The sequence below is a fragment of the Eublepharis macularius genome, chromosome 2 (assembly GCF_028583425.1).
Source record: "Eublepharis macularius isolate TG4126 chromosome 2, MPM_Emac_v1.0, whole genome shotgun sequence".
Taxonomy (NCBI): domain Eukaryota; kingdom Metazoa; phylum Chordata; class Lepidosauria; order Squamata; family Eublepharidae; genus Eublepharis; species Eublepharis macularius.
Window position 1 is genome coordinate 204,426,878 of NC_072791.1, and position 14,738 is coordinate 204,441,615.

Genomic DNA, 14,738 nt, shown 5'->3' on the forward strand with positions numbered 1-14,738 from the left:
GATCCAATCTTCATGAAACTTGGAGGGTAGTTAGAGGACAGTGAGGTGTGGGTCCCCTCCAAATTCAGTGGATTTTGCTTGCAAAATGCCACCCCAACTCCCTGGATAACTCCTATAGTTTTCCCCCTAGGGAATAAGGGAGATTGGAGGTAGTTGAGGGCATCTTCTTTGGGGGTGGTCTTAAAATGCCCCACCGAGATCTTATCTTCATGAAACTTGGGAGGTAGTTAGAGGACAGTTAGGAGTAGGTCTCCTGCCAATTTGGTGAAATTCAGCCAAAAAATGACACCCCTCCCCTAGTCACCGGATACTTCTGAATTGAATTTCCCATAGAAAACAACGCCCACATTTTACTGAATTTGGTCTGCATTAGTGGCAGAGGAAGATCTCCGATTTTGTGCGGGCAGGCAAGAAACCTCGAGTGAAAATGAAAGTTTTGTGTGACGCCAAAGAGAGAGGTGGACTGCAATTACCGAATATCAGACTATATTATGAAGCAATTTGTTTGGTTTGGCTTAAAGATTGGATGTCATTGGAGAATTGTAAGCTACTAACTTTGGAAGGCTATAAAAATTGTTTGGATGGCATGCCTACTTGTGGCACGATAAATTGAAAGCTGATTCTATGTTTCTGCATCATGTTAGAAGTCTTTTCACAATCTGGAAAAAGTATAAAAGTCATCTGGGTGAGGGTATCCCTTCGTGGGTGGTACCATTTGAAATTATAGATCCGAGAGTCATCTATAACAGAGATCAATGTCTGTCCTATACAAAGATTCTCATTCAGGAACAGAATATGATAAGAATTAAAACGGAAGAAGAGTTAAATTTTTGTTATGGATGGTTCCAATATAGGCAGATAAAGGATTTATATAATTCGGATCGTTCAAAGGATGGAATTAAATGGAAAGACTCAGAACTGGAAGAAGCTATACTACAAGAAAATAGGAAGAAAATTTCAAAAATTTGTAAAATACTTTTGAAGTGGTATACAGAAGATGAAACTGTTAAAGTCCAGATGGTGTAATGGGCTATAAATTGTCAAAGAGATATAACAATGGAGGCATGGGAGTATTTGTGGAAAAATACATTGAAGATTTCGACCTGTACCAGTATTAAGGAAAATGTTTTTAAGATGATCTATAGGTGGTATTTGACGCCAAAGAAAATAGCTTATGAAAATGCCAAGATGTCTGATAAGCGTTGGAAATGTAAAAATCATGAAGGATCATTCTATCATATGTGGTGGACTTGTGAGGTCACTAGGCAGTACTGGGGAGATATTTTAGAAATGGTAGATGAGATTTTGCAGATTTCAATAATAAAGAACCCAGAACTCCTGCTACTGAACTTAAATATGGAAGATGTTCCTATGCAATATAGAACATTGTTATTTTATATGACAACAGCGGCAAGAACATTATATGCGCAGAAATGGAAAGTGCAAGAAATACCATCTATTGAAGAGTGGATACAAAAGTTGCTGTACATGGCGGAAATGGACAAAATGACAAGAAGGCTGAGAGACCAGAATTCTGAAGAATTTTTAAGGACTGGGGGAAATTGAAGGAGTATTTGGAGAAAAAGTGGGACGTAAAGGGGAAATTATGGCAATTTGAAAGTTACTAATTGGGGAAACTGTTAGGGATAGGGATCTTTACCAGTTAAAGTGAAGTTTTAATTATTGTTAAGTTTAATGTTTTGAATAGATTTGATTTTAATGGATATTATTTAGTTTATTAATGGAATATGAGATGATAACATATAGAGAGAATAGATAAGTAAATTATAGAATAAGATATGGGTTGGAAAGCTGTTGGAAGTCTTTGAAAAAGGGGGGAGGGAAAGGGTGGTGGAAAACTGATATTTAGGTTTTTAATTGGAAATTATATTTGTAATTTGTACTCACCTAATAAAAATTTTGGAAAAAAAATGAATTTGGTCTGAACTGGAAAATGAATTCAGAACCCAAATCAATAGAATTTTTCCCCTGTGCACACCCCTATTTCATGACACTGCTCTTGAAAAACACCTGCATCATCTCAACAGCTCCTTCAGCAAGACACCATTCTTGATCCGCATGCTAAAACAGGATTTAATTAATTAATAATGAAAATAAGAAACAGGATTACCTCTCTTTCTCTTGTTGGTTTCCTTTATCACTACCACTGTTGATTAAGGCAAGCTCATCCAGTAAGGATGTTGATTCTTTTGTAAACTTTTCAAAAGCCTATTATAAAATATTTATAGTTAATATTACTGAGATTGCAAAAAATTGTCTACTGTTTACGTAAGATTGAAATGAATAGTATAGGTCACACTACCACAATGCTCTAATGTCCTCCGAATGTGTTGTGGTACTGTTAGTTGTTAAATAGTTCATTAGAGGTTGAGTACAAAGGCATATAAATGTAACAGCAAAAATGTTACATTTCAGAGAAGTAATTTGAATTTTTTTAAGTAACTCCAATATAAGAAACGACAACAATTAACAATATCTGTCTAATACTCTACTATCTATCACCTGCTGAAGAAAAAAAGAAGGCTCAACATTCATTAATATGACCATTAGTGCGGTACATTACCCGTTTCTACTCATTTCTACAGGGGGCTGTAATGTGTAACACTTTTGGCTTCTGGAAAGAACACATGCTCTTCGGTCAAAGATGTGGAATGTAGGCAACTTCTCACATCTCACTATAGCTCATGAAGTTTGCTCTTGCAATTTTATGTTTTTTCCCTACCAAAACATTTACTGGTGAAGTTAAGCCCAATACTCAGATTGTTGCAATCTTGCAAAGCCCAGCTGAAACAGCTTGCATGTAGCATGTAGTATTGCCACATTGCATGCAGATGTTACTGACTGAAACAGCCACTCAGGAATGGATCTACTCAACATAATGCACATGCACAATATGGTGACCGATGTTAGACATTATGGCAGTAACATGTAATCTCAAAATACTCTGGGAGACTTAGAATTCTTTGCTTAAACTATTAGCAATTTAGGAGCTGATTCTCCTTAGGTTACAAGCACAAGTTCATGACAACCAATGACAAGGCATGCTTTGAGAATCTGGGGTTTACTTTACAGTCACCCATGACAAGAGAAGCCCTAACTAGTAACAGAAAATATGAAGATGGAAATAGAAATTATGAAGTAGGAATATCAGTTCTTCACGGCAAACCAACAAATATACACTGCAACATACCTGACATTTGAATGTGCTAATAATGCTGCTTGTTTAGGTTGATTCAAAAACATATGTACATTCGGCATGTCCATATTTTATTGACATTCGGTGAGGCACCACAATCTATTTAATGATGTATTCTTTACCTTTTAAAGTACTATTGCCAGGACACCTAAGAAGGCTGTTAACCTCCAATTAAAAGTCTACTGTATAAGACAAAAATTCACCAGAAAACTAACCAGTCTCTTGTTCAGCCAATCCATGTGATCGTAAGTCATACTCCCTCCAAAGTCTTCTGTTAGCTGGCATGGTTCTATGTACCGAGTAAGCTTATTGGCAGATACTAAAATAACCTGTATGAATATATTAAAGGGGGAAGTTCAGTAATAACTTAAGGCTACAAAAGTAAACACTGTAATAAAGTTGCCACCATAAAATCAGAACATTTTTTAAAAGCATCATTAATGTTTTAGTGTTTTGATCAGCCCAGTGGTTGCCAACTATTGATGTAATAATCATGTTTAGTGAGCAGCAAGTCCTATTGTGTGTAATAAACTTTTTCCTTAGAAAAAGGATGGAATTATATTTTATGGTCAATGCACCTTGTGAATCGGCAATCTAATGGGCAGCTTAAATATTTTTTTACATGACCAAAGGATGTAACCATTAAAAACGTTTTGAAGTTGAGCATCTTGTGAAATAGCACAGTGACAAACAGGCATCTGAAAAATTGAACATCACCTTATACTTTGGTTCCGAGTGGCTGATTGTTTAAGAAAGCCTTGTCTGCTATTCTCAAGTTATTGAAAATTAATAATTTTATTTGAATTGTTTTTCTTCTGAAAAAGTGAAGGAATGTTATTCTGTTGTATGGAGTCCTCTAATACTAAAGTAATCAAATTCAGTAAAGGGAGAAGATTTTCTGGAAAGTTGCAGCTTGAGCTTGATGGTAGCTTGGCAATTTTATATTATAAAATTATATAACAACATTTTAAAAAAATTACACAAATATAGTAGATCTTATTTTTATTTCTGGCACAGTATTCTGATTAAACATAGACGCCAGCATGATGTTAGTGATTAGGACATTGGACTAAGAACAAAGAAACCCAAGTTAAAATCCCTACTCTACAATGAGGCTTCCTGGGTGGCCTTGGTCCAGTCACTTTCTTTCAGCTTAACTTCTTGTAAAGGATAAAATGGAGAAGAAAATGATGTTGTCATGGGACAGGGGCCTTGTGGTGGCCTGTCCAATAAAAGTGATCCCCCCCCAGGGGCCGTCTAGCCTCACAACCATGCCCCTTTCCCTCCTGTGCCCTTCAGCCCTGGAGCAGGCAAGGGCCTGACTGGCTGCCACCACTCTGGTCTGGGAGTTCTACTAGGGAGGGCACAGAGTATCCCTCCCCTCCTTCCAAGCAGTGCCCCTCTACAGGTAAGGGCATTGTCGAATGACTGGTCAGGCTTGAGACATGAGAATAACAAAAGTAGTTTAACAAACATTTAACAAGATGGGCAATCTCCGAACAAGTGGGTGGAGGAAGGACACTTGTGATCAACATTTTTAAAAGGGGATACTTTTCAGCAAGTAGGACAAGATTAATACATAAAGAAGCCAGCAAACAAACAATAAAGCTTCCTAATACAGCTACCTGATTCATCCCTGTTTGATATGGTAAGACCTTCAAAAAGGAAAAAAATCTGTGTACCAAAGGCTTATTTGGCAACCACCTGGGCTGCAATATCAATTTATTGTGAAAAGATTAAACTTCCTGAAAGAATAAGGACAGAAGGGGACAGATGGTTGCAAAGACAAAGTAGTATTAATAATTAATGCCCCGAGGTCTCCTAGTCCCTTTTCCATAGCTACCCCAGAAGAGTTTTATTCATGGCTTGGAAGAATGAGGGTGATGCATTCTGACCCTGTTCTAAATCGGTTTCCCCAGTGGTTCTACTGCTTCAGAAAGCATCTTCAATATGAATTTTCCCTCGTTCTATTGAAATTCTGCTGGTTGCAAAGCTCTTGAACGCAGTTAAGAATTTCACAAAATTATTGCAGTTCATAATTATATCAATGGCTTCAGTGTTGTCATAAGATAAGGGCCCTTAAGCATGTTCTCAGCACTCCCATTTAATCCAAAGAGATTTAAAGGTGCTCAGGTAAAGAGATCATATTCATAAACACAAGCAGCAGGATTGGATATTCTACCTCTGTAGACAGATTTACTGGAGACTGATTTAAAACAAACCCTTACATGATGCTAGTCACAATTATTCTAGTTTCAGGTGTGTAGCTGGGTTGGTCAACAGTAGATGAACAAGGATTGAATCCAGTAGCCCTAGAAACTCTTTGATGGTCTTTAAGGGTGCTACTGGAATCCAACTTTGTACAATTATCCTAGCCTTCTTTTCACCCCAACCATCATCCAATACAGTGAATAATTGTTTCAATAGATTTATTTTTTTACCTGTAGCCCAATTATATTAGGAAAAATATGCACGTGACTATTAGACCAAGGTTTCCCATAAATATAAAATTACTATGGGAGCTTCTTAAATACAGAGCAAAGTGAAGAATACAGGTGTTTTTCTGAGTGATTTTTTATTTATTTAGAAAAATTGCGTGCTGCCTCAATCCAAACCTGTTTGTGGCAGGTCACAACGAAACAATATCAACAAGCCAATAAAATGTTAAAAAGTCAAGCCAATAAAAATAGGTCAATTGAAATTTTTTAAATTATATTTTTGCAGTTTCTGTTGTTACCAATTTTAAATTCTAAGGCTAATAAACTTTTTCAAATAAATAAATACACACATAAAATTTGCATTTATTATAATGACAGTTGTTACTCTCTAAGGTCATCAAACTGTATACTGCTAGAAATGTATTCCATTAGTAATGCATAGATTGACTAAACAACTCTGGGTAAATAATCTAAACTATTGGCAATATAACCAAGAATTTGTTCATCAATGACAGCCAGTGTGATGTTGTGGATAGATGTCACCTAGGGCCTGTGAGATGCAGGTTCAAATCCCCACTCTGCCATGGAACCTCACTGGGTGACCGTGAGCCAGTCACACAGTCACAGCCTAATCTACCTCATAGGGTAGTTGTGAGGATAAAATGGAGGAGAAGAGAACAATGTGAACCACTCTGGGTCACCACTGGGGAGAAAGGCAGAGTATAAATGAAGTTAAATAAAAAGATCATTGTTTAATTCGGAACTGGAGTCTATTTTTATCCTGCCCTTCCTGCAAGGAGCTCAAGGTGGCACACCCATGGTTCTCCACTCCTCCATTTTATCCTGATAGCCTGGGTTAGGCTGAGAACGATGAACTCAGAATCATCTGGTAAGGGACCTGGTGCAATAGCACCTAGGTTTTCCCAAGCCTAGCCCAACATTCTACACCACCACATTGGCTAGATCTTCACTATGGAATTTTTTGAAATTAACAGAGATGACCATGAAGCATGTGGAAGGTCCATATTCATACTGGCACTTTAAAACCCAACAAGATTTCCAGGGTATATGCTTTCAAGAGTCAAAGCTCCCTTTGCCTACAGGACTTCAATCTGACCAAGTGTTTTCACTCTCAAAAGCTTATACCCTAGAAAACTTGTTGGGCTTTAAGGTGCTACTAGACTCGAACCTTGCTCTTCTACTGCAGACCAACATGGTTGCCCTTCTGAAACAAATCAGGATATAAAGCTCTTGGATCTGGCCAATTTTTTTGATGGAGGAGCGAGTTCCCTGTGACCACTGAAAAAGCTATGCTGGGGATAACAGGGCCTGCATGTACAAAAGGCATAAGGGGTAAGGAGAAGAACTGGATGAGACTGAGCAGAAAAGCTGGTTGGATCCAGCCCTATGACTTTTCACCCACTACATCCAACCAGATCAGCTAGTTTAATGGTGCAATCCTACGCAGACTTATTCCAGTCTAAGTCCAGTGATTTCAATTGCCTTACAATGGAGTAACTCCATAAGATTGCACTGGAAATAACTTCCATGTAGAAATTCCACTTAACAGAAAACAATTAGTACTTTTTGACTTTCATTACATGAAAAGAGTGACCTCTACCAGCTAAGGTACAAAATATCCCTAGGAAAACTCTTTGCAAAATACAATTTTTGTTCTTGCTCTTGAGACTTAAGTTCTCATACTTTTACCCATTAAACCATCCTAATCGCGAACACATCATAGGCACTCACAGTTTTAAAACCGGAACTATTTTAATCATTACATCAAAAAGCACATTAATTAGTTATCCAATTTCCTGCCACATTTTCAGCTGATTACAATGTAACTCAATTACTGAAGCCAAGACCTCCACGTTTCAGCGCAGTAAGTTTGTATAGTTCAAACATGCTGGATATGATGTTCATAATGGAAATTCAGTTATAGTAGAAATTATCCACATGGCTACCACAACATTCTTTTAATTAAATGTCTATCTTTACTGAATTTAATTAAATACATTTTTTATGATTAAATGGCTGATATTGAACCAGCTCTTTAAGTCAAATAATTAAAAACTGCCCACATTTCTGAAAGTACTGGAATCTGGATATTATCCCAGGCTCATTAGTACATCATATTTTTTACTTTAGGCATTCGCTTTGTTTGACTGGAAAAATATTGTTGCCAAATCATAGTAAGAGAATTTTATCAGACAAGGGGGAAATTTTTAAAAAAATCATAAACAAGTTTTTTAAAAAGTCCTGCAATATTTATAATTAAAGATAAAAACAAGGGCAAAAATTGCATGGGATAATTCTCTACAACATGACTTCAAATGGCTGTTAAGAGATAGTATAATAATTATGTAAATCTCCAGCACCTTCTTAAGTTCATTAAGAAACATGAAAATAATTGTGGGTAGGACTGGCGAAAGCATCTTTTCCAAAAAGAATTAGTACAGTGAACGATTTTTCGACTTTTTTCTATAGAAAGAAACAGCATGATCTATCCCCTCCATATGAGCACATGGGTGATTACTCTGGACAAGGCAACTGATTCGCATTATAGAACAGCATCATAGAAAATGACAAACTCCAATTTATTATTTAGATCCATTAAGCAAGACTGTATTGATGGTTGTTGTGGGTTTTCCGGGCTGTATTGCCGTGGTCTTGGCATGCCAAGACCATGGCAATACAGCCCGGAAAACCCACAACAACCATCGTTCTCCGGCCGTGAAAGCCTTCGACAATACATCAAGACTGTATTGTTGAAGCCTAAAAAAAAAAAAGGAAGAATAAGTCTATGCTGTTCCAGTTGTACTCATGGAAGACCATTCTGTCAATAGCAAATACCTCCCCAAATCCTTTCCAACTATACATTTTGGATTATACCTTTTTATTCATAGCTTTGTCCTATTCAAGCAGGCTATGCTGATATTTTATAAACAGGAATATGTTATTTTCACTGTTCATGGGCTCGCACAAAATTGGGTATCATAGGTTAAAACTTTAGGAAATTACAGGATTGTGAATATTACTAGTACTGACCTTATAAGAGCATTTATTTCCCCTAGGTTTAATATCTTTACGCACTGAACTTTGCTGAGGAGACATCTACATAGCCTCTTGCTGTCTATCTTCAAATTTGACCAGCCTTTTGCTTGCTTGGTATTATACTAGTAACAACTTGCATTAAACTTGCATGCTGCTTTAATGTTACAGAGTTCTTTTATTTTTCAACAGAACTTGTAAAATTAGTAAGCTTCATGGAGAGAGACCTGTTAACCAAGCACTTTATATAATTTTCTCTAAGGATTCCAATTCCAAGCGACAGGTGAAGCAGGAGGAACTATTCACAAACACTTAATTTTTTAAAATAAGCATGGAGTACTACTCAAGGATACACAGCTCCATGGATTAGGCTGGAAGTTCAAAGCCCAAACCAAATTGAAGAATTCCAGGAGTCCATCAGTAAACTTCTGATCACCAAAAAGTGAACACTGTTTTTTTTACCTAATGAAATACTGTCACAGATTAAAGCGCCATGTTACTTGCATTGGCATGTTCATGAAAAACGTTTCATATGAGACAGAAGAGCTGACAAGCAGCCTGGATGTAACCTACAACTGGATGGTTACATAAATGCTTTAAAGCATGGGTGTGTGGTTTGCAGATCAATGGAGAAATAGTACAAAATGCCTTACCCCTGATCTTGTTAGCTGCATGCTGAGCTTGTCAAGAAAAACAGGGTTGAACTCACTTGTAACTGTTGTTCATCAAGGTCTCCTGTGCAGGCACATATGGGACTGTGCACGCACAAGCCTGCCAATTTGGAGGGGTTTTTTTAAGCTTAATTACCACCAGGGGGCGCCCGCGCCTCCAACTGTGCATGTGTGACTGCTTCCTGCCGAAAACAGCCCCTTGGGAGGCGGAGTGCCCTCTGCTACCTTCAGTCCTCTTTCGCCACCGTACTCTCCAGGTAAGTAGAACAGCCTTAGCAGGGAAGGAGGGACGGTATGTGTGCCTGCACAGGAAACCTCGATGAACAACAGTTAGAGGTAAGTGCAACCCTGTTTTTCATCTTCGGTCTCCTGTGCAGTCCCACATGGGAGTTTAACAAGCTATTTACCTGGTTGGTGTAGCTTGCTTTCCTTCACAGGAAGACTGACTGAAGCACCGATGCGCACACACACACACACACACCGCCTGCTTTCTGTCAAGGATGTCCAAGGCGTAGTGCTTGACGAAGTTGTCAGCCAATGACCACGTTGCAGCTCTACAGATATCCTGGACTGGTACTCCTCAGAATAAAGCTGCTGCTGCTACCTGCGACCTGGTGGAATGTGCATGCACCTCTAGGGGGCAAGGTAAGTTAGCATTTTTGTAACATAGAGTGATTCCACACACGTTGGATAATGCACTTGCAATCCTCTTTATAGATCATTTGGAACGGATTTTTTTGTGTGCGGAACAAAAAATCCACCTCAAATAATTGATAATGTGCATTGAAAGTGTATTGTCCAACATGTACAAAATCAGCCACAGTCTTATCGCCTGCATTACCCACCTAGTGATGGTCTGTGCACTTGCCTTCTTTCCCTTGTTAGGTCCAGAGAAACAAATAAAGAGTTGTGAATCTATTCTAAATGATCTGGTGCAATCCATGAAAAATAGGATTGCTATCCTGACATCCAAGGTGTACAAGGCCCTCTCTGCCTCACTTGACTGGTTTTGAAAAAAGATAGGCAGCACTATCTCCTGAGACATGTGAGACTTTGAAGCTGTCTTTGGTAAGAAGTATAATTTCCCTCTCAACACCACCTTTTCTGGGTGAATCTTCAGAAAAGATGGTTCAACGTTTAGGGCTGCCAGTTTGCTCTCCCTTCACGCTGATGTAATAGCCACCAGCAATGCAACCTTTAATGACAATGGCCTCAGACAGCACATTGCCAATGGCTCAAAGGGCTTGGCCAGGAGTTTCAACACGACACCATTAGTTGGAGAGACCACTGTGGCACTAGCCTTTTGGCTGAAAGAAACATATTATTCAGACCTTTCAAAAACATCTTAGAAGTATAGTGGGAGAAAACTGTCTTATTATCAATTGGGGCCTGAAACGCCGAGATTGCTGCCAAGTACACCTTAATTGATGAATTTGACAACCCTTTCTGTTTTAGTTCTAATAAGACGTTAGTTAGAGCACAGTCAACAGCACTTAAGTTTCTCCCTTCTGTCCATGCTCTGAATGTTTCCCATTTCAGCTCATATGACGGCCTAGTGGACAAACGCCTAGCATTTAGGATGGCCTGTGCTATACTCTCAGTGAGTGCTCCTCTGGCATTATCAACCATGCTATCAGTCTGAGTTTCAATATGTTGAGATGAAGGATTCCCCTCCAAGATAGGAGATCTGGTTCTCTGTTTTGTCAGTCTCATTAGTCTGTGAAACCATGGTTGCCTGGGCCAATAAGGGGCTATTACGATTGCCCTTGTGCCATCTGACTGGAGCTTGCTTATTACTCTGGCTAATAATGGTATCGGCAGGAATGCACAGTGAAAATGACCTGACCAATATAGCTGGAAAGCGTCTCCCAGTGAAGCTTGCCCTTGGCCACCCCTTGAGCAGAACAGGTTAGCCTTTTGATTTTCTCGTGTTGCAAATAAATCTATGTCTGGAAATCCCCACTTTTGAAAAACAATGTTTATGTAAGCGTCCTTGATAGACCATTTTTGAGGATTGCATCCTTATCTGTTGAGGCAGTCTACAATGGTATTGCCTACCCCAGGTATGTGCACTGCATTTATATGCACTCTGTGATCTATCACCCAATTCCAAATTGACACGGCTTCCTTACACAGAGCCTTGGATGTAGTGCCCCCCTGCTTGTTGATATAAAACACAGCAGTTGAATTGTCTGTAAGGATTAGTACAGATGTGTTCCTCACCACATCTGAGAATGACATTAAGGCATAATGAATTGCTTTTAACTCAAGTAAATTAATGTGTGACCCCCTCTCAAGTTCATCCCATGTCCCACGGGCATAAAGGTCTCCAGTGTGCCCCCCCCCCCCCACAACTTGAGTTGTAAGCATCCACAGTGATGGATACTTCTGATACTGTGTGTCCAAAGGGTACCCCTTCTGACAAGTGTGCATCCACCAGCCACCATTGTAACGATCTTATGACTCATCTAGGGATGTTGAATCTTTTCTCCTGTGAATCCCTTTCATTGTGAAAAACTGAAATGAACCACAGTTGTAGTTCCCGCATCCTTAGTCTAGCAAAAGGAATTACCACAGTGGTTGATGCCATAAATCCCCAAAGGGTTTGAATCTTTCTTGCCAACTGGAAGTGGCACCTTCGGAACATTCTAACCAAGCCTTTTATTTTTTGTATCCTCTCTATAGGCAAGAAAGCCTTATTCATGACACCATCGAGGATTGCTCCTATAAACTATACTCTCCTCGCAGGGGTTAATTTAGACTTCTTCTAGTTAATGAATAATCCTAATTGTAAGCAGGTATGTAGAGTTAACTGGACCCGTTTATATACCTCCTCTTCTAACTGGCCCGTAATCAGCCAGTCGTCAAGTTAAGGATAGATATAGCAATTTTGTGTCCTCGAATGAGCAATGGCCACTGCCACACACTTAGTGAAAACACAGGGTTCTGTGGATATATTTTCCCCTCATAGGTAAAGTGTAAGAATTTCCTATGTGACATATGAATAGAGACATGGAAATACGCGTACTTCAAGTCTAACACAGCGAACCAAGAGTTCAGTGTTATTAGTGACATGACTGTATGCAATGTGGTCATACGGAATTTGCAGTTAATAATGATCTTGTTCAAGTTCCTTAGGTCCAATATTGGCCTATGATCCCCATCCTTTTTATCTACCATGAAGAATCTGGAGTAGAAACCTAATGTTGAGTCCCCTTCGGGCAGTTACTGCACTGCGCCCTTGTCTAGCAAGGCTAGGACCCCCCCCCCAAATTCTGGGTGTTTCTCTGAATCTGAAAAAGTAGGGAGACAGATGTGGGGAACTTTTAAACTCATTTTATAACCAGCGTTAACTATTTTAAGAACCCAAACATCTGTGGTAATATCACACCAAACAGAATAGTCAGCTTGCAACCTTTTCCCAAAGATGGGATCTTGCCCCTGTTCTAGTCAGAACTGTTTCGCTGTCTGGGTCTGCTCTTTAGAATGATGGGGTTGTGACCCTTGTCACAGGCTGTGAGCTTGCTTTCTCCTTGTGAAATTGCCCTGGGTGCCTTGGTATGAGCGCTGAGCAGGATGCGAATATCCTTGATAGTACTGAAAACAGCAGGATCTTCCCCTACACTGTGAGATTGTTGTCTGAATTGGCTTCTCCCTTGTTCCTGTTGGGTTGTAGCAATGATGCCGTATGATCGAGCTGTCAATCTGTCCTTTCTTTTTTGAGACAGATATTCATCTGCCTTTTCAGAGAACAGGGTCTTCCCTTCAAAGGGCAGGTACTCCACCTTATTTCTTGTCTCTGTAGGGAGTGCTGTAGCCCTCAGCCACGCGTGTCATCTCAGGACCGTCGCAGAGGTCATGGTTCTCGGAGAGGTGTCCTCAACGTTTCTGCCTGCATTTATCTGGTGTCTCGCCAATCTCACAGCCTCCTCTTGAATGACTTTTATCAGCTGCTTTTGGTCTTCAGGTAGCTTATCGTGGAAAACAGCAGCCTTGTTCCACAGGAACAGCTGGTTGGTCTTCAGGCAGCCCTGATCATCATGGTGTGGTCAGCTATTTTGATATTCAGCGTGGCCAATGAATAAATTTTTCTCCCCAACGCATCCAGCTTTCTTTCTTTCTTTCTTTCTTTCTTTCTTTCTTTCTTTCTTTCTTTCTTTCTTTCTTTCTTTCTTTCTTTCTTTCTTTCTTTCTTTCTTTCTTTCTTTCTTTCTTTCTTTCTCTGAAGATGTTGAGTGTGGGCCTTGCCTTTGTCTGGATTGCATTTCTTCCATAATCGAGGAAGGGAGCGGGTGTGTCGATAAATATGGACATGACTCGTCCTTGGTTTTATAAAGGCTCTGCCTTCTTGGTAGCAGCAGTGGCAGACGCTGGTCTTTGGTACAATGTAACCATTATGCCCATGAAACCCACAATCACAGGGAATGCTATACTAGAGGTGGAGCCCGATTATAAATGTTGCAAAATTTTGTCCTTTGGTTTGGGCTCCACGATGAGATGTCTATATCCAGTGGTCTGCACATCCTCGACAGATGCTCTGAATATGTGCGGAAGTTGTCAGTGGGTGATGTTTCTCTTGGCTCCCCTACCACTTCGTCTGGAGACAGATCTGATGGTAAGCTAGGGCTACCCCTGTCTTGATAAGGGTCTGTTTCAAGTTCAGGTTCAGACAACTGAAAAGCCATTCCCGAACTCGAGAAGGAGTGGTGTCTTCTCCTGGGTGCAGGGGATGGGTGTTTGGGCAAAACATCAGTGTAGTATGTCCTCCCTGTATCCACCTCGTAACGAGGATAGTCATGGTGGTACCACACCTTCCCTCTCTGAGTATAGTAACGCTCTTCCCATGAAGAGCAATGTGATAGTTGTTTCCTATGAGGAATTTCCACTTCTTCCCTGGAAGAGTGAGCAGACAATGATCTAGAGTGCATTGAAGGGGACTTTGAATGAGGTGATGGAGTAGGAGGAGGTTCAATTATTAGCACTTCTTGTCCAGCATAGGACAAATCAGCCAACCTCTGTGCAAAAGAATAAATGGACACAAATCTGACATCAAAAATGGCAATATCCAGAAACCAGTAGAACATTTCAATCTACCAGGACACTCCATCAAGGACTTAAAGGTCACTATAGTTCAACAGAAACATTTCAAAAGCAGAATCCAAATAGAAGCTGCTGAATTGGAATTCATATGTAAATTTGACTCAATCAGACTTGGGTTGAATAGAGACTCTGGATGGTTATCTCATTATCAGAAGTAACTGCCTTTCAGGCATTCCATTCAGATTCAGCTATGGAGGGGAGGGGCCACACCCAGCCTGGATTGTGCACTCCACCTCTTTCATGACTTTTGCAACTGAT

At 39.8% G+C, this 14,738-nt stretch overlaps 1 protein-coding gene across 2 annotated transcripts in view; it reads right to left on the bottom strand.

Annotated features, from left to right (window-relative positions):
- SESTD1 (SEC14 and spectrin domain containing 1) overlaps positions 1–14,738 on the bottom strand; it is a 79,772-nt gene that overhangs the window by 24,004 nt on the left and 41,030 nt on the right. For both annotated transcript variants that reach the window (XM_054972256.1, XM_054972255.1), the window contains exons 8-9: positions 3,433–3,546; positions 2,132–2,229 (exon numbers count right to left, since the gene is read on the bottom strand). In XM_054972256.1, coding sequence (XP_054828231.1) covers positions 2,132–2,229; positions 3,433–3,546 — 212 coding nt within the window. The remainder of the gene's footprint in view (positions 1–2,131; positions 2,230–3,432; positions 3,547–14,738) is intronic.